Raw genomic sequence first — 20,947 nt, forward strand, 5'->3', positions numbered from 1 at the left:
ATCAGACCAGTTATCTATAAAGCATTTAGCTATGAGCATCTTTTAGTCCTCAAAATCTGCTGAACTGGCTGCCTGATCAAATCCACACAAGGGCTGAAGTTAATTTCTAGTATGATGAGGTCAAGGCATAGCTGAGAGAAAAGGGTGCTCAGAGAAGGGATTTTAATGAAATTATATGTAAAAGTATAAATTAAAAAATATAAAAGTAGAAATCCCTCCTATTGCCAGGGAAACGTGATGATTTTTCATACTTTGTTGGTCTGAAGTTTCTGTGGGCTCAGAAAGTGTTGACAGAGGCTGTAAGACATTGCACTGGAACAGGTAGCACAGTTGTCACTGGGCTTGTGTTTTGTTTGGTTAAAGAGATTAGAACTAAGGCAGTGGTAGTGAAGAGACACACAAGAGACCTCTCAGTGTTTTATGTCTGCTTCATTACATATACCCACCCCAATATAAAAGATTAAATCCTTGGACATGGAAGATGAAGTATATTTTAATTGCATTTGACAGACAGTGCGGTTTCTGCATACTTACAGCTGTAAGATAAAGAAAATAAGAGGAGATATAAACAGCTTCTTCCAGTCAACCTGTGCATGCTGACAGAAGAAACAAGAACCTGTGTGTCATCTTGTTTTCACAGCACGGGAAAGATGGAGGGGACAACGAGAGCAGCTGCACATAACTACGTGTGTTTAAAATTCAGAACGAATCATCCTCTTGCTGTAATTCCTGATAAATCATTTTCTTGTCCAACAATGTTGAGTTTGATCCCGTAGGACTGCTGGGATAATCATCCTGATGCTGCAGATAACAGGATTGTGACCATAAATCTCAAGATTCAAGTACATTCACCATGGTTGAGTGGCATTTTAAGAGAAGAAGTATATTTTTCCCCTGAAAAGATGGCAGCACGAAGGGCACATGCAGAAAGTGAAGCCTCGGAATTACAGAACAAAGCATCATCTTTGTTTCCAATTCACCATGTGCTCCTTATCATTTCACCCACATTCTGCCCACTAATCAAGGGAAGAAGGCTTGGCTGGTGCAACCGGTTCGGGGTAGATATATTTGTGGATGTTGCTATTGCAGCAACAGCAAAAATGCCTTTATTATAGAAGAATCCAGGCTCTGTCCCAGAATATAAGTGACTTATTCTGAGAACAATTATTTTTATCTGCACAGTGAAAGAACCTTTGCTCCAGACAAGTCTTGTCTGGAGCTATTCCAGTTCATGTACGTGTAACTGTTGGAGGGAAGCACGCCCGCTCTCATTATCTGGCCCTGGTGGGTACAGTTCTGCCTTTTCCCCATGGAAGAAGAGAAATCAGGTATTTCAGCAATATTAGTATTACAGAACTAGGAAGCTGTTGTTCCCTTTAGACACAGTGGATTTTGCCTTTTGGAACTGGTTTGACTTCTGCAAGCAAAGTGAGAAGAAATACAGAACAGCACCCAGTTATTTATCAATATGAAACACTCGGTTGATGAGATGCACCAATCCACAGCCAAACCCTGGTTAACAGCACATCTAAAAGACACTACCTTACTTATGAGTCTTATATGTGAATGCACCTAAATCCTTGGCAATACCTACAATTTGAGCCAATGTGACAGTTAAGCACAGTCCTCCATATCCATGGCTATTGGAAAAATGATCACCTTCCAAAACGTGAGGAATTTGACATTAATAAAGGCATGCTGCTCCCTGCTAGGCAGTTCACTGACCTAGCAGACTGGTATCACTTGCAAACGAGCAGTGGCAGAGGGCAAGTGTGTTAACTGAGATACCTTTGTGCAAAGGAGAAGGGTGGAAGTCTGGGTTTACTTTCTTCCCCAAGGACCTCTCCAGCAACCAGCATCTTCTGAAGTAGTTGCCACCTATTTGGAACTAGATGACCTTAAGGTCCTTTCTAACCCTAACTGTTCTATTCTATTGTAATTCTTTTACTAGGAGTGCCTGGTAGCTCTTGTGGTTTCTGTCCCTTCTGCACTCCCTGTTCTCACATCCCTGTCATGCTCGGGCCACACAAGATACCCACTTTAAAAGAACACAAAGAGCAGCAAAGCTAAAAGCCAGAAGAGGTGAAAGTAAATGACTCCATAAAACAGAACAAGGCTATATGATGGACTGCAGTCTTAGCCAAGGGGGTCTAACTAGGGGTCCCTGTTTTCCCTGCACCACAGGCAGCCTGGTAAAGCAAATAGACCTCTACAAACAAAGCACCACTGCTACATGGGATGGCCAAGCTTGACAGGAAGAAATTGGTTAAGTCAATGAGTAAACAGTTTTGTGCAGGTTGCAATGAGAGTGACTCGGAGTACAGTGAAAGCTGCTTGCCTTCCTTTGCAATTGCAAAGCTCACACAACAGGACCTTGCTGTGGGGTTTATACATTCCGTGTGCATGGGGGTGAGTGCTCAGGGATTTGGGAAGGGAGGGAAAAGAGTCCAAACAAAACATTTAGAAGCAGTTCCTTTGATGGTGCAGCTGTGAGAAGGCACCCAGCTGAGACTGTTTGCTCTGATATTTTGGAAGCTGCCTGGTTTTACTGTCCTTTATTAAGTATGCTTCAAAAGCAGCACAGAAAACATGTCTCCATGGCCAGCCTCTCAAGTCATCTTTCCAGACCTCTGTTCTACAGTCATACATGTAGAATAGTTAGGGTTGGAAAGGACCTTAAGATCATTCAGTTCCAACCCCCCTGCCATGGATGTACCAATTGGTGCTTCATTTCCCCCCTTTCTTGTGACCCCATCTGCTTCCCACCTTCTCTCCCAAACATCCCATACAAGAGGTGTTTCCTCAAACAGGAAGACTGAGCCCTGTCTGCTTTGTGAGAAAACTGCACAGCAGCCCCTGCATGAGAAAGAGGAGCCAGGGCAACCTGCTTCCTGGTTCATTCCCAATCCCTTTATGTGCTTGTACACTCCTTTACATTGCACCACTTAATCCTGGTCTCCACAACACGGGGAGCACAGAGCAGAGAAGTCTCAGGTAAGGGCGATCCAACAGCATCAGGAATCATGGTGATAACCACAGCCGGATAACGCAGCCACACTGCTTCAGATCCAAGCAATCCTTTCCCATTGTCCAAGGGTGCAGATCACTGTGAACTTCAACATGTCAACACCACACTTCTGCACAGAGTAACCCTACGTGCTCTATCAAATAGGATAAAATACCTACCCTGTCAGATACGAATGATGACACCAAGTGACTTTACAGGGATGGCTTCAGAAGAAAACACGCTCCAAGGCAGTTCTCTGTGCTTCAGTGTTCACTTCTGCAACCCTGCAAGCCCTAACTCGCAACCTATTCAACCCTTTCCTTCTAATGCTGGTTAACTCAGTAGCTAAGGTGACAAATGTAGACCTGTTACAGCATCAGGCTGTTGTCAGCAGCTGCAGTTTCTCAGATGAATTACCACAGGCCAGGTAAGGGATCAGCTACCTGCAGCGCTACACTGGTTAACTGCAATGGATGTGGAGGGGAGGCAGGGGAGGTTTTGTAGCTCTCTTTTCAGTTTTACCCTCTGTATTTAATAACATACATGAAGGTTTCTCAAGCTGGTGTGCAGAAATCACTCTTGTAGAATGAATACTATAGTCGAGCCTTTCCTGATAGGGCTAAACCATTCAGAACCATAGCAAAGAAGCAATGAGAGCACAAAAGTGCCTCCTCAACTGCTGGCGTTTCTAACAAGCAGTGGTGTGACAATGCCTGGTGCGATTAGAGTGAAATTTAAATGCCATCTCTCCCAAACCATTCATCCTCCTCTTCCTGGCCTAGCACCCGATCCCTAGCTAAGCTCCCCACTTGGCCATCGGGTTTGTGACAAGGAACTTGTACCACACTCGGAGCTGCCTCTAAGAGCATCTCGAAAGGGGGAGGCTCAGGGAGGGAAGTGTTACCGAGGAGCTTCAGGGTTTTCTCCAACAGACTCAGTTCATTTTCTCTGAAGCCTCTGTGCTTTCTCTTTCCTCCCCTTTCACCCCGCTCCTCTCAGTGGTCTGCTGCTCTCGGAGGGTCCAGGAGCAGACACCAGCTGGCCTCAGCAAAGGCCACATCCCCCACTGCCTGCGTTGTTCTCCCCAGCTCGACTATAGGCATCCCTTAATTGCATGCATGTCTTTCAGGCTATTCTCCATGCATGAGCTGTCACAGCAAAATCTTGCTGGAAACACTGGAATTTCACATTTTCCATGGAGATTTTCCATAGCAAATGGGCAGTTTTACATTTTTCCATGAAATTCCTAATGACTACTAAAAAAATATAATACAAGCGCAGTGTTTGGAAGCACTTGCTCAGCTTGCCTTCAGGCCCCATTCGGGTGCTAAATGCATGTGTGTGAATTTACTTAGCATATCATTTCAGGGATAGGATTGGGATATTTTTTTGTTGTTGTTGGAGATGACAGGAGAGAAGCATGCATTCATCCATCCATTCATGAACCCAACTTGTGGCACCGCACACTGGGGAAGGGATCTTTCGCATCATTTTTAAGACACAGAGAGAGTGCAAAGCCCTGTCAAGTGACAATATCCATCCAAGCTGTCATTGCCAATCACTTGAATGGACTGCAGCAGAGAGTATTTTCCACAATGAGATACCAATGGGGGTGACCATTAGGTCAGGAATCTTATTTTCTCAGCTCACCAACCCCTGCAAATAAATTCTCACCAAAAGGAGAGAAAAGCCTCATTGATTTGACAAGCGATCAGACACTGCAGTTGTCATTTTCCCAGCAGTTGCTAGCATGGGGTTTTTTTGCCTGGTGTGAGAGATATGAATTTCCCAACTTAACCTATCAGGCTCTTAAAGGCATCCTCCCTTTTCCATCTGCATCCTTCTGAAAAATAGAGCTCACAGCAACAGGACCCTGAAAGCCAAGCACCGTTCTCAGCTTTAATATATTGATTTACACCAAAGTTCAGGCAGGGGGTCTACATTGTCGTTCATAGTCAGATGCACTTATTCAACCAGCAAGAATGTGTTTTTTTCCCCCATCAATACTCATTTTAATTTGTAAAACACATCTTTACCAAGTTTATCACTTTTTCTTTATGAATGCATCAAAACCAAACCAAGAGAGGCTGTGAAAGCAAGAAAAACTGCATCTTCGATGCAAGAAGTTCAATGCAAGAAGTCACATTTTCAGGTCTCTGTGCTCTTAGACACATACACTGAGTTTTCATAACCTTCTAAAATAATGGGATAAAATAGAATTCTTGTGCTGGATTCCAGCAAAGGGCCTAAATTCTGCTTTTGGTTCTAGTGAAAACGGGTTGGTGGTGAAAGACAAAGTGTATTTACTCCATGCTACCCAAATCCACTTAATCTCTAAGAATTACAGCTTGAAAATTCATGTTCCATTTACCTAGGAGTCGTTTTTGGAGGGAATATCTTAGCATCATCCAAAATGAGTTTATTTACTGTTTAAAAACGTAGAATTCAGGATAGTTTTACATTTGGGAATGTTTTCTGAGCACAAGGAGAGCCTGGTCCCCACCTCAAGAAGTTATGAGCCTGAATGGATGTGAGCTCTTGGTCTAACTGCCCTTAGCATGGGGATGAATCCGAGTTTCCCAGAGCAACATCTTCACTTTCTGCATTAAAACAAAAGATTTGGTACATAGAAATTGTTCCCATCACAAGAACCTTGTCCCTGCCCAGTTCTGGACACTGAAGAGCTCACTGCCTGCTGGAATAGAGCAGCTTCAGCCAGCCCAGATAATGATTTGCAAAAGCTTCAACTCCATCCAGCCACCCTTTATTTAGTTCCCAGTAATAAAACTGCATTAAGTCTCCCCTTATCTATGGAATGATTATTATTCAGAGAAATAATGTAATACTGGAAGCACTTATGTCAACATTTCAATAGCTCTTTTAAAATACTATATATGTAAAAGTATTTTCATCCCAATAATTAATGTTTTTCTATTTACTATTGGGACACAAAAGTGCCCAAGTCAAGATGCTGCTTTACACATATTCTAAACAATGGTCAGAATGCCATTGAAACCAGATTAAGAATGAGGGAAAGCCTCACCTCTGTGTTTTACCCTTCATGCTATACTTGGTCTAGCATAAAGATTCCTCCTGCCAATTTAGTTTGTCAGTAGGAATGAGGGGAAGGAGTTTTATGGTCAAATGTTAAGAAAATTGCAATGGATTATTCTGGTAAATTGACAGTTTTCTCGACTTTGTGTCAAATGCTTTTGAGCATCTTCAGACCCTTCTTTGGTAGTAAGTACTGTGTATTTCCTTATTAGTCTTATCTTTGGAGTACATTGTGTTCCAAACATTATAGCAGCAAACTGAGGCATGAGTCTGCTTTGAGATAAGCCTGGCTGCCTTAAACTTTCTTCTTTGTTCATTCTGGATAAGTGCTCAAGTGCAGGGGACCATTGGAATGTCATTTTATTCCTTATACATCTATTCATTCTATATTTGCCATGTCCTTGGTTATGATGTTCAGCTACTCAGGCTGGAAGCAGCCTCTAGATCACACCAACTCTCAGTTCCTTATTCTAGCATTTTTCCCTGTGTGCACCATATGCCATAACCTTACCAACACACTCTTTCCAGTTGCTGCTAATTCCCTGCTTCGATTTCACATCCAACACTCCAACTGGAGTGTGTCACTTCAATCCAGTCAGCGATGCTCTTAAAGCACTGATGATTTAGTAGCTGTAAGAGACAAACACATTCTAACTACTATCAAAGAACATTAATCCAATGACCAGGAATATTCTGAAACGAGCTAGATATGGATAAAATCCCCAAATTAATTTTCCCTGGGAAATTTCAAAGTTTCAGGAAAAAACATTGAATCAATTTTCCCTATTCTTTGCAAAAGTAAAATGAAAGTGTCTCCATCAAGCAATTTAAATGAGTATTTTCAGATACTGCCACCGTATAGCACTAAGGATTTTAAATGCAAGCAGGATAGTACTGTCTGTCAGGAGGACTTTTCCCCCCCTTACAAAGTCCATTTTTCCTCTGTCTGCTGTGAAGTCACTATTATCTTCCATTCCCTGTAATAATGGGCTTAAGATCAAGTGAAACTGGAAATGGAAAGAACAGTGAAAGATGACAGACTTGAAGGGGGTTTATTGGAACTATGGGTTGCTCCTGAGGTCAGAATCAGTAAGTATAATTAGATTCCTGGCCTTTACAACAAATGTAAGGCAACTCAGAGATGTCTTTTGTGTGCATGTAATTAAACATGCACTTTTACTGCCCTCTGCAGTGCTGCAGTTACTTTGATTCTAGCACATGAAAGCTGATGGGAAGAGCAGGCGCAGATCTTCATCCCTTATATTGCGCTCATATTTCTGAAAACAAAGCGTTTTTCACAAGGAATGGAATAGCCCCTTTCTAAAGGGACACAAAAGGGAACGTTTGCTTTGGTAATAGTTAGAGCCATTCCAGCACCTCCCAGGAGCTTTCTCAACAGAAACTTGAATAGACAGCGCCCAGACAGCGTATCCCAGCGTAACCCATGAAGCTCCAGCTTTCCTCTTAAAACCAAGTTATTATCAAGTGCGTGAATCAGCACTTTGAGGAGAAATAAGTTTGTTCTCATGCTTAGACACAATCCAAGAGAGGTAAGTGGTAAGCTCAAAGAATGAACAGCACTGGTAATCCAGAAATACAGCGGGGCCAGAAGTGACAGATGTTAGATCTTCATTCCTTGCATGGTTTGTGCTTCAGTACTACCCAGATGCCACAAAATTAACTACTACTTGTATAGAATACATTCTGCTCAGCAGTACTTTCTCTCTTACCCAATTTCAGTGTATACACTACATCCACAGCACAGTTTTCTTTGAAAGTAAGATGGATTTTTGCCTCTTCCCTAAGTGACTTCAATCTCTTAACTGTTTATATAACGTTTTGCCAAAATTATCCCTGTGTGTAAGGCAGTACTCCAAAAGTCATTCTATAACAGTTAGTAACCAATCTTCTCCCATTTTGAAAACCACATAGAAGAAAACACAGAAGAGTAAGAACTTAAGTTCAAAATCCTGTCAAAAGAGCTCTTTTAGACATCCAGTGTTGATAAAGAAAGGCCTGGTCCCCCAGCAGACTTCTCCAGATATCCATAGAGCAGCACGCAGAGCTGCTGTAGGGACACTTTGCCTCTGTACCGGGGGGGTTATCTGCATTGGGAGCACAACAAAGCCCAAAAAGAACTGTAGTAAATACACACATGAACAAAGTGTTGTTTGAGTGGTGTTTTTGACTTTCAAATGGATTAATGGAGTAAAGATGGTTTCAGTTTGGATTCCTTAAAGAGGCTTAAGTCATACTATCAAATCTTCAAAACATCTGTCCTGCCCCTGATTTTTGAACAAGCTTCCCAGGTATTTAACAAAAAGGCAGGTATGTTCCTTAAAGCTTTATGTGACAACAGCCAAGTAATGAAGGAAGAACTAGTAATACCTAAGTGAAGGACAAGCTGGGGCTCCTTAGCTCCTGAACATCCTGCTTGCCATCCGATCAACACACATACACCAGCTACCCAGTCAAAACAGATGGAGCTTTAAATTAGCCACGGCTAAGACTGCTGTTAGTCGGCCAGGCATGGCATGAAGGATGCTGAAATAGGACAAGACTTGGCATGAAGAGAGTAAGAGAAACATAAACCAGAAGGCACAGATCTATAAAAAGCCATGTTGACAGGGCTCTGCTGCCCACATAACAACCTGCTCACTCTTATTTTTAATGGAATTTAACTTAATAAGTTTAATGTTTGACAGCGGCACTTGCCAGTTCTCCACGTGAAGCAAATGCCATTGTATACAACTACGCACAACTGAACATATGGGTGTTGTTTTTCCATAAGAGCAGTAATCTATCACCACACGTTAACCTAAATAAATGTCATCCCACGTTTAACCACAAGAGGGCTTTATTCTATTGCGAAAGAAAGCTGTTTCTCCATTCAGTGTTCAGCACGTCTGAAAAAGCATCCAAACTCAGACAAAATGAGTGCTCCTTTTAAATGCAATCCATAAAAACTAAGTTCTACAAGTAGCTGAAGCAAAGGGGAATCATTTGTAGGATTAAAGACATGGATGCCCAACTGCTTCAGGATAAACCCAAATATCTGAGCCTCTTTCACGAACAGCTACTGAACGCTGCTCCAGCTGCATTTCTGGGCTGAAGTGTTTTACCAACATACAGATAGTTCCTGGGTAAGCTTCCTCGCTGAACAGCACAGACCTCAAGAGCTTAACAGCACCTAGGGTTTGCTCCTAAGTGAAGCCAGCAGCATTAAGATACCTGTAAGCTAGCTGGAGCACAGTAGAGGGAAAGAAAATGAGGAGTAAATTAGATAAATTAGCGTTAAAAAAGGCACAGTAACATAGCAGGTTACACTGTGAAGCCAAAATGACACAACATAGCTCCAAAAGATGAAAAGGTGGAACAGAGATGGAGCTGAGCGGCCTCCTCTGGACTTGCTGCAACAGGTCCGTGTTTTCCCGTGCTGAGGGCCCCAGAGCTTCTTTTGCTGGTCACACTCATTTTGATGCAGCCAAGAACAGGGTTGGCTTCTGAAACTCAGGTTCAGTTCAACACACCACCAACTCCTGTCCCCCCTTAGAAATGTAATCTAATGGTTTTTGTTCTAGCACAGGGACTCCAGTACTGCCTTATTCTAGTTTTCCACATAAAGGATTAAAAAAAATCCCAGAGTAAATCAGTCACTTTAGGTGGTATTTTATGGCCTGTGTCACTCAGGAGAGCAGGTTACATATATCTGTTAGTAACTGAGGACTTAAGTGCATTTAAGTTAACCTGAACAGCCTGAGTGCACCCTTGAGAAGTTCTGCTATTTAATTTGTGCAGACTTTAGGTACAGCCTGAGGTTAAGAAGAGCATGAACAGAAACCAGTCCAGTGGTCACCTAATTCACTGCACCACTATTCCAGTGTAACACCACAAACTGGACAGCTTAAGTATTCCTACTCACTGCAGCAAGTGTATAAGCAGCACAAGCACCTGGTGTCTCCTGATAACCTTCAGCCTGTGACACCTGTAAGTGTCAGCTACTAACCTGCACCTTAAAGTTATGAAGGCAGAATCAAGTTGACACAAAATACTGGTTCCAGGTATGCAATATGTAGTTTTCTACATAAATCTTGCATTTCTCATTTCACACTGGGTAGAAGCACATCATTTAACATTAATACTTTATCCTAGACCAGTGTTCAGCTGCATGAATGGTTTGGTTCTTTGGTTACTCATTACTAATTTTTAAAACATTCAGAAGTAACACCCATATCCTCAAAAATCACTTGTATTAAAGTAGTTTAGTACTATCAATAACTAACACTCAAGCAGCGCAAACAGAGCTTGTTCAGCTTTGAGTGGCATACTCGAATGCATTCTCTGTTAAATACTAACAGCAAGTAGTCATAATTTGAAATAGAATTCCCAGGTAGTTTTGTATACAACTGTCTGTCATGCCTGTCATCTTGGTTAAAAACCAAGACATCTGGAAGTTGCTGTGGTATTTGGGAATGACCAAGGTCACTGGCCAGAAAGTGTGCCATGAAGAAAGCGAGGAAGAGGGCCTACTCCAGGTAGTAAGCAAGACAAGCTATCACTTTGCTGCCTTCTCTGGAAATAGATGCTAGGAAGGCTGTCCCCTCAACACCAGGGGGTAGCTTCAACCTTCTCCCAGTGCCACTGCTTCCTCTTGGAAGTTTCCCCATCAGATCAAGGTATCAGATTTTGAGTGCCTAACAGATAGCTAATAGTATTGCTTTCAGCTAGGATACTCGAGTTGAAAAGTGTGTGTCTTCACTGAGCCTGACAAGTGTTCTAACACCATAAATTCCATTTAAGAGATAAAACCATGTGAGGTGACTTTAACAAAAGGTCCTGTATAGTGAACAGGACTGAAGTGCTCACACACACACATCCGAGCCTTGAATCAGTCCCAGATCCGTGACTTCCAGCATTTTCCTGCATTTTGTTATCCACTAGTAGGAAATGAAGAGTCATGAGTAAATTCAGTTCCATTTATTTTCCAGCAACATCCCATACAAAAAGTGATAGAAACATTCACTGCTTTCAGCAGAAAATCTGTACAGTGTGATCATTTACAACAGGTTTACATTTAAAATCCAAAAATTAAGAGAATCGAGCACTTCCCCCAGGCACTGTTGCCTTGCCTGTATTAATAAATGACTCCTGACTATTTACAAGTTCCAAATTCAGGCTACTGTTTCTTAAAGCATTATTGCCCCAGCTTTAGCACCTTGACCTCCAATTTCTTGAGAGTATTTAGTTTTCAATTGTTTTTGAAGCATTTTTGCAAATAAGGGATCTTTTCTGTTGTTGTTAAAGGCAAGGCACACAATCTTCCAGCACATAACTGCAGGAGATGAGTTCAGGGGTACTAATCTGCAGTATGGTTCAAGTACCGCTTGTATTACTTCAAGTCAGATCGTTGTAGAAGAGTTAGATGGAAAGGAAGGCAGCATACAGATGCTCAAAAATACCTCCCTACTTTGCTCTTGATCAGGTAATGGACACAACTCAGGGGAATCAGTAAGATCTTGCTGAACTATTTAGAATTACTTGAGGGAAGCACTGCCTTTGGCTAGTTTTCTACTGACAGGTTTGATAAAAAACAAATCTGATATACATAAATAGGACATTAAAAACCCCACACAGATAACTGTAGTTTTACATAAGCTTGGCCCAGAGAACATGTCAACCAACCACAACTTCAGAGAACCATCTTCATCTTTGCTTAAGCTTTCTTATTATCAACAGCTTCTGAACCACGCAAACCCCTCAAACGTCTAAGAAACTTCCTCTAAAACACTTTTTGCATGGGACTGTTTAACTCACAGTATCGAAATCTTTAAGTGGTTCACTCAAACACACTTCCAAGTCAAATTCACCTTCGGCTTGATAGTCAATGTGTCTAATTTTGGTGGGAGTGCCAGAACAGGTATCCTGGAATACAAAGTCAGTTAATAATAATTAGCAGTTAAATACCAGTTTAGTTATGCAGCAGTTTGTTTCACTTCTGTAATTCATTTAGACCACCCCATAACAGGCTAACAAACACTTTAAAGGCCATACAAAACCCCAAGGCTAGTCTTAAGATTAAGGAGATTTAAATGAAGGCTTCTGCCCATTCGACCACATTCTAAGATTCCTTGCATGTTTTAAGGCTCTAATACGCATACATTAAAACATTATACAGATTCAAAGAAACAAGTCCAATAAGAAAAACATTACTAGATCTTTACTGAAGGTTACTGCTCAGCTGTACTAAATGCTTTGTTATAAAAGGAACCTACTTCAAAAAGCCTGAATGTGCCAAGAAAATGACATTCTACTTGAACATCAGACATTGCAACCTAAAGTAGTATTTCCACTGTACGTTACATTCATAACTGACATGCTTTGAACAGATAAACGTTGCTTTTGCACTCTATGAAAAATGAGAGATTTGTCATTTGAGATGGTCACTTCAGCTCTAACTCTCTGAACTCAGACTACAGACACAGTGGCTACGGCTCGGAAAATGTCTGAATCAGATCACAGAATCACAGACTGTTCTGGGTTGGAAGGGACCTTAAAACTCATCCAGCTCCAATCCCCTGCCGTGGGCAAGGACACCGTCCACTACAGCAGGTCGCTCCAAGCCCCTGTGTCCAACCTGGCCTTGAACACTGCCAGGGATGGGGGCAGCCACAGCTCCTCGGGGCACCCTGTGCCAGTGCCTCACCACCCTCACAAGGACGAATTTCTTCCTTGTATCTAATCTAAATCTACCCTCTTTCAGTTTAGAGCCATTCTTCCTTGTCCTGTTCACTACATGCCCTCATCAGAAGTCCCTTTTCAACTTTCTTGTAGGGCCCGTTAGGTACCAGAAGGCTTCTTTAGGGTCTGATCTCTCAGCTTTATAGAAAGTCCCTAAACACAGCGTATTATGGAATTTCTCATGTATTCAGGCTACTCCAAGACAGAATTCTAAGTACCAGACCAAATATTTATGCAAATGACAGCTATGCTTACATCATTATCTTGACAGCTCGTTTGAGATTCAGAAGTGCTTCCAACAGATTCTGTCTCCATCTCACCAAGGTCAACAGGACGACTGTAAAATAATTAAAATGAATACAGCTTAAAACAAATTCATTTTTTTCCAATAGGAAGTTGCACTTGGTAGGTGCAGTTCTAAAAAGGATGGAATCATGGCCAAACAAGAGCAGAGACCCCTACAGAGATTACAGGGACAGTGGTGGCAAACTGCAGAGGCCAAACAGAATAACAGGTCAACTCAATGCAGCCCAAGTGACTGTCTTGAGATCAGCATCAGTGCTATGGAAAAACAGTAGTTTATTACCATAAAAACACTGCCTGAGGAATTAGTTACATCTGTGTCCCCTTTGTTATGTCCCATAGTTGTATTTTGGATGTTACCTGATCAGCTTTATTGCTTTCTATAGAGAAGAGTAACTAGGTGTATCATTGTACATCTTCTAGACTAGAATACTGCAGAAGCTTGGACTGCAAACACTTTGTGGCCATGCTTTTAGTTTAGTGGTACCTTAAGATGATTTTACTAGTACTTCTTTCCTCCTCTCTGTTCAAGAAACAGAATTTAGACCACTGTTCTTGAACTAGCAAGTGAGAAGGCTTGGAGGCAGGTTCTCATACACTGCACTGGTCCAAGCTCAATATTCATGAGATCTGTCAGTTCGTAAGAGCTAGCCAGCACTGCTTCTACCACAGATTAATCTGCTGACTGCTCTGAAAGAGTCAGCCTGCCCTGATGGTGCAGCATTTCCTTTTATACAGCACCGCAGAACGAGCTCAAATTTCACCCAGTGGGCATACAGGAAAGAAGTGACGGGTATATATGAACCCTTGCAAGGACGCTAGGTAAGTCTAGTCCCACCAGGTAGGTCCAGAAGATATTTTGTCTGGGAAGGAACCGAATAGCACTAAATGGGGACAAGTAACCAATGAAAGCTTTCAGCAATCACTGGTTTGTCTCAAAAAGGGCTATGCTGGGTGAAACTGTGTTTCTGCTTTCCTTTTTTTTTTTTACCATGAGATTTTATCTATTAATTTCTATAAAGGTATCTTGAATATTGTGTGCATACATGTCTTGCAAGTCGCATCCCTCTTCAGTAGGTGGATCCCAGGAATGCAGCGCAACTTTCCATAGCTTAATTTGCTGGTCCCATGACCTGCGGCTGTACTTCTTAAACTTATTTGGAGTTCTGGGATGGACTCCTGGTATACGATGGCATCTATTCAGGTTAGACATGAGAAAGTCATTAGTGTTCTCTGCACACACCTACATAACATGTAGCTTTAAGCATTAAGGCTGAAGCCTGCTCCACAAACTCATGACAATGCAGCAAATTCCAGCATGATCAATGAGAAAAGATTAGGCAATTTCAGCACTGAAATTGTCAGCTCCATACAAACTTTCTTGAAGTCAAACAGAAAAGTCATAGGCCTGAAAACCTCATTCTGAAACTAAGAGCAACCATAGTCCAGTTTGTCTTTTAGCTTACTAACAAGATAACTGATTGCAAAAAGCAGTTTCGTTTCCTCTAGTTGACGAGCACAACAAAAGAACTTTCACTTCCATTTCTGCAGCACAAGAAAGTTTGAGGGGACATTCCTCATGTACTGAGCAGTAAAAATATCCGCATCTCATCTGATTATTAGTGCGACTTCATGGTTAGTAGAAGAGTTAATTTGTAGATGCCTTCTATTTCGATGTGTCTCAGATACCAAATTCAGTACATTAATGTGCTTACAAAGAACAGGTATGACTTACAATTGAATGGCTAGTATTCCAGCAACTCCAGCAGCTTACCTAGGAACTTCTTTAATGTATCTATCATATGCAATTGTGTTTTTTCCGTAGTTTATCTGTTTTTGTCTTCTCATCAAAACCACTTCATCTGTTTCAAGTTCTACTGTCACAGTGGACTCCTTTGAATCAGAACTAAAGAAAAAACATTGTTGATTTGGGACTAGTAGAAAACAAGCAACACTCAAACCAACCCACGTGTAGATTATACAGAAACACATTAAAGCTTCTCAGAAGAGTACTTGAGATGTTACTGAACTATGATGTTACAGCAGCCTGAAGACAGAATCATTTCACAGAATGGTTTGGGTTGGAAAGGACCTGAAGATCATTCAGTTCCAACCTCCCTGCCATGGGCAGGGACACCTCACACCAGACCATGTCACCCAAGGCTCTGTCCAACCTGGCCTTGAACACTGCCAGGGATGGAGCAGTTACCACTGCTTTGGGCACCCTGTGCCAGCGCCTCACCACCCTCACAGGGAAGAGCTTCCTCCTTATATCTAACCTGAACTTCCCCTGTTTAAGTTTAAACCCATTACTCCTTGTCCTATTGCTACAGTCCCTGATGAAGAGTCCATTTCAAACTCAGCATTTTAAGAAGCAACATGTTACACATGAAAGTTCAGGCCTATTGTCAGGATTCCCCTCAGCTATGCTACAGATTTAACCTACCTTCCTGAGGAGGACTTCCTTTCTCTTGCAAATTCATTTATCAGGAGTTTTCTTCTGTATCTGTAAGAGTTCAAAGCAGTATTAAGAACATACATACACAAAGTGAACATGTAAAGCTCCACTGTCACAGCTCACAGGTGATTTTACTTCTCAGCTAAGCGGCAGTTTTGAAGTCAACCCAGACACTGTAAACATCTTTCTACTGTGGAATGGATGTTTCAGTTTTTCCTAAAAAAAGAATTCTGCAGACTTCTTTTTTCTAAGTCTTTTCACTAAATATTGTTTTACAGCATTGACTTAAACCCCCTCCAGTAATTACAGAATGGACATTCAAAGTAGTCCAATCTAAGAGATTCAGGACAGGGGAGATATTTAAGTGATACACACCAAACCTACAGACAGCTGCTCTGTAATTCCTGCAGGACTTAAACCAAAACTGACCTCAAAGCAGCAGATGAGAAGCTGAGGTTGGTCTGATTTTATTACAATAGACAAGTTAAAAATCAAAGTCAACACAGATTCTACATGACAACTGTCATTCCCCTCCCTTTCCTCACTTCACCTTAAGCATCCATAGGTACCTTGCAATTTCTTTATTAACATTGGTCCTCATTTCATCTTCTTCCACTGCAGTTCCCCAATCTGAGCACCGGGAAAGGGGTCCAGGGCCTTCTGGTGTTGTAAAACTAGAAAGAGGAGGAAAAAAAGGAGAAAGCTTCTACATTAAAATTCTATTTTATTGTATTGTATTTCCCAACCTAGCATCTCCCTCATTCACAGCTTGATCATTGTTTAAAGTATTCATTTACAGGACTCACAGTGGCTGTGAAAATCTTGTATTGTTCTGTTAAAACATCATCACTTCAAATTAAGCAGTTTTATAGGAGACAAAAGTTAGCATACAATTAAATTGTACAACTAATTAAAACTACATGATAGCACCAGGAGTTTCTCCACTTGAAAGTACTAGAGTACTAGTACTATATATAATAGAGAACTCAAAGGCACAAAAAAGGGCAATTTTTAGCTAGTAAACCGAGATTTGCTATAACTTTGCAAACTGGTTTTTAACAGCTTCATTGTAGCCCATTAGCATGACAAGCAGATTCAGGCGGTTGCAGTGGAATAAGTTTATATCCCTTCCCAGCCATCAGTAATTGCCCAAATCCAGATTATTTCATGTGTTTTCCAGTTTCTGTCCTTTTGATAACCACTTCTCCTAAAATACCAACCCCAAACCAGTAGATCTGGAAAGGCTTTGCAGGCTTACCAGGATTCTGTGCAAAGATGTCCCTTGAAGTCAGGGAATTAGATTAATCTGTGCTAAAACTAGTTCCAATGCCCTGCTTCCAGCTCAGAAATCAGCTTACACTACTTACAAGTTTCTGTTAAATTCAAACTAAGAGTTCTTTTTAGATAAAACCCAATTACCAACTCAGAAAAAAAAAGAAGTCCAGAGCAAATCAGAGAATGGTTAGGGTTGGAAAGAACCTTAAGATCATCCAGCTTCAATGCCCTGCCATAGGCAGGGACACCTTCTACTACAGCAGGTTGCTCCAAGCCCTGTCCAACCTGGCCTTGAACACTGCCAGGGCTGGAGCATTTACCGCTTCTTTGGGCAATCTGTTCCAGGTCCCTCTGCAAGCATCTGGTCAGCCTCCAAGGATGTTTAGCATTTCCTGATATTGATGTCCAACTGCAGAAAATGCAGGCCACATTCAATTATTGCTCTCCCATGGCGATGGGATAACCCAGAAGTGATGGGTCAGTCCCACCACCTCAGCTTTTTCCTCAACACAGTATCACCCCTTTCTATACTTGTTTGACTCTTCACTAGGGACTGTAGTGATAGGACAAGGGGTAATGGGTTAAAACTTAAACAAGGGAAGTTTACATTGGATATAAGGAAGAAGTTCTTTACTGTGAGGGTGGTCCCTGCCCATGGCAGGGGTGTTGGAACTGGATGATATTAAGGTCCTTTCCAACACTAACTATTCTATGATTCTGTACCTGTGCTGTGCATGCACAGAACTAGGGAGCACATGAGAGGGTCTACAGCTTTTTCTCTTGACTAAATTTGCTCTGGTGCCAGACATACTGACGTCAGCTGTCTTTCTCAAGATTCTCATCCCCATGTGCCATTTAACACTTGGTGAGAAGCTCTGGTGCTGTGCTGGGACTGCAAAAGGTTCTCAAACCCTGCCAAGCTGGCAGAAAAGCAAGGCTATAAGCACCAGCAGTCTGTTGTATGATCCAGCCTCCAAACCTGACCCTCTTTCCATTTTAAAAACCTTATTTTGGCAATGTTGAATTGCCATAAGCAATGAGGAGCTTCAGCACAGGAAGAGAACAACTTCAATCAGAGGTGAATCCAAACTAAACCAGGGAGTACACCTGGTCAGTTCAATACTGGGAGACACTCAGAAGCATTGCTTATTTAGGTTGAATCCGATGAAGTAGCCTGTAAAGTTTCTTCCTTGTATTTCTATTCAAACACACTTCCTGAAATTGATTCCATTTATGCTGGATATCATCATTTGAACTATTGGCCAATGTCTTCCCTGCTTATTATCAGCACAGAAAAATTGGTAGTTGTAGTTCAACATCTTATTTGAGACTAGAAATCTAGATGCAATCAACTGGATGGCAGCCTCAGCTCCAAACCACTGATAAAAGGGACTAAGGGGACTGTGGCAGGAATAGCTCAGATGCAGACAGTGATATGAAGTAGGATCCTTTCCCTAAACTGAAGCTTATCTGTGCTGGAAAACAAAGAAGCAGGGAGCAGCACTATGAGCAGAGTGAATGACTGTGGAGGCAGAGCACACCACACACAGGCTTCAGACACTTTAAACACAACTACCCAAGGCAGTCTGTGCCCTAGTCAGAAACATGAAAAGATGACTTTAATACTTGAATCTTTAATTTGCCATCTCCTTTGATTTTGCCACAGCAGTATGCACAGTCTATATCCACAAACACACATAACGGGCTCTTGCAGTTACTGCTTCATAAATGGCTATAAGCAAGCATGAAATAGGTCAGAAAATAATATGGAATGTAACTCAGGACCCAAGAATGAAAAATGTTTAAGCAGCTCCAAGATAAGAACACTGCACTGGATTGCTTTCCCTCCTTGCAGACCAGCTATTTACGGTCGGCAAGTGATTTATAGAGAGGCAGGGCCTGCAAACCCCAGTACAACGGTCAGCTCAGCAGCCCTCGATGCACAAAGGCGCGCAGGGTGGCTCCTATGCCCTACCTGTCCAGCCTGCCGTCAGAGCCCGCGCACTTGCTTTCATCGAAGACGGATGGTTCGGGCTCGTGCTGCTTTCTCCGCTTCCCATCGGCGCCACGTTTCCTTCCCTGGGACCAGCGAGGCGGGGGCTGCGGGCTGGAGGCGGACAAGCCAAGGGGTGAGCACACCAGGTCGCTTTCGAAGCATCGCCGCGGGCAGACAGCGCACGTTACCTGCCACGAACACCAGCGGCTGCGGCCCGCAGCGGTCCCCCAGGGAAGGAGCCCTCGCTGTTAACGCCACCCTCCGTTACAGACAAGGGAACCTCACCCCGCTCCCCTCAGGCGGGCCCGCACCTCCCCAAGGGGCACAACATGGCGGACACCGCGCAACGCCCGCGCAGGCCTCGGCTCCCCCGTCCCCACCGCCTGAGGCACCACCGGTACCGCCGCTCCCGGGGCACCGCGGTCCTACCTGCTCGTGCTGCTGCCGTGCGGGCTCCTCTGGCGGAAGGACATGGCGCGCGGTGTGTCCGGGATGGCGGCAGCGGGCTGCGCGGCAGCGGTGCGGTTCGGCGGCTCCCCTTCCCGCTCAGCCCCTTCGCATCTCCCGCCGGCGCTGACTGACGCCCCTCGCCGCGCCTCCCGCAGAGGAGCTTGCGCCGGACTCACCATGAGGACAGGTATGGGGGGGGGTGTGAAGAAGGGGAAAGCGCAGCCTCCAGCTGGAATCCTCCCCCCTCCTAACCCCGCCGAGCAGAGCCGCTGCCGGCCATGAAGCGAACACGCTGTGAGCAGCGGCGCTCCCTCACAGGCAGCCCCAAAGACACCTACCATACCATACCCCCCCCCCGGGGGTGCAATGGTTTAGCCCGCTCCCCCCCCCGGCCCCGCCCCTTCACAGGGCGTGTTGGCGGGAGAATCAAGCGCGCGGTTTTGGCGCGCTGTCGGGGGGGCGGGAAGGCGGCGGTGCTTTAATTAGCGGGGTTTGTTACCGCACACGCGTGGTGCTTGCGCAGAGAGAGCCTGTCCGTGTGAGGGATGCGGCGTGCGCAGGGGTTTTACATCGGTCATTTGGGAGCAGCCCAACTCCTGCCGGAGAGCGCACACCTGGGCCAGCGGGACACTCGAGACATGTACAGTGCTCCTTCCGGACTCAGAACCACAGAATCATTCAGGTTGAAAAAGGCCTTGAAAACCACAGAATCCAACCGTTAACCCAGCACTGCACGTCCTCCACTGAACTGTGTCCCTCAGTGTCACATCTACCTGTCTTTTAAGAACCTCCGGGGGTAGTGATGCTTCCCTGGGCTTGACAACCTTTTCAATAGATAAATTTTTCCTACTATACAGTCTAAATCTTCCCTGGCAGAACTTGGTCATTTCCTCTTGTCTTACCACTTGTTATGTGGGAGAAAAGACTGACACAGACCTCATGGAAGCCTCTCTTGACTTCTTGTAACTTCATCACTGCCTCCCTGAAAAATCAATAATGGATGGTAATCTGAGGGATGTACAAGGGGTAGGAAACTTTCTCCTCACATCTTATCTTTAACCTAGGCTCCAAGGGAGGCAGCAGACTTCCTAGGAAGTGAGTTCTGTCTGCTGCATATTGGGCCTTCTCTTCCCTGCAGGTGGGATTCTCCTATGACCATGACCCCATCTTCTTTTACCCTGTGGAAGCAGTTTTGACACAAACCTGGGTGAAGTGAAGCCAATTGTCATTACTCTGACAGGCTCTATTTGAGTAACGCCAGATCGGCAATGAAATGTATTGAATGAATGGCAGAAGTAGCAAACAAAAGTGGTGTTGGGTATTTTCTGAGCAGCTTAAGACAAAAGCAACTACCAAAGCCCCCCAGTGAGAAGTACCATTTACAGGTGGCATTTGTTTTCATTTGATTTTATGAAGATAATTCATGCATAGCAAGGTTGAAGTGGATGTTGAAAAGGAGAATTTGCATCTCTACTGGTGAAGTGGAGCATGGTTTCACAACTGTCACGTAATCAGTTACAGAAATGAAAGATGCCTCCTACTTTGGCTTGTTTCTGGTCATAATTTACACAGATTCAGAGCTCCCGTTGTCCATAAACTGCATAGAAAGAACAGAGGCACCAGGCAGGGTGGGCGGCAGTACAAACCTTTGAGCACTAGGAAGAAT

General features: G+C 43.4%; 1 protein-coding gene across 1 annotated transcript; it reads right to left on the minus strand.

The window, feature by feature from the left end:
* Nucleotides 1-11,023: 11,023 nt before the first annotated feature.
* Nucleotides 11,024-19,510, minus strand: LOC134174063 (histone RNA hairpin-binding protein-like). The gene is made up of 8 exons (XM_062638627.1): nt 19,261-19,510; nt 18,811-18,942; nt 16,130-16,234; nt 15,549-15,608; nt 14,877-15,008; nt 14,149-14,298; nt 13,055-13,136; nt 11,024-11,983 (listed from the first exon to the last, which is right to left on the minus strand). The coding sequence occupies exons 1-8, from the start codon at nt 19,458-19,460 to the stop codon at nt 11,867-11,869; spliced, it is 978 nt and encodes a 325-aa protein (XP_062494611.1). The 5' UTR covers nt 19,461-19,510; the 3' UTR covers nt 11,024-11,866.
* Between the last annotated feature and the right edge of the window lie 1,437 nt (nt 19,511-20,947).

Source organism: Pezoporus occidentalis, unplaced genomic scaffold (genome assembly GCF_034315485.1).
Source record: "Pezoporus occidentalis ecotype Australia unplaced genomic scaffold, CSIRO_AGI_Poc_V1 ctg58, whole genome shotgun sequence".
In the NCBI taxonomy this organism is placed as follows: domain Eukaryota; kingdom Metazoa; phylum Chordata; class Aves; order Psittaciformes; family Psittacidae; genus Pezoporus; species Pezoporus occidentalis.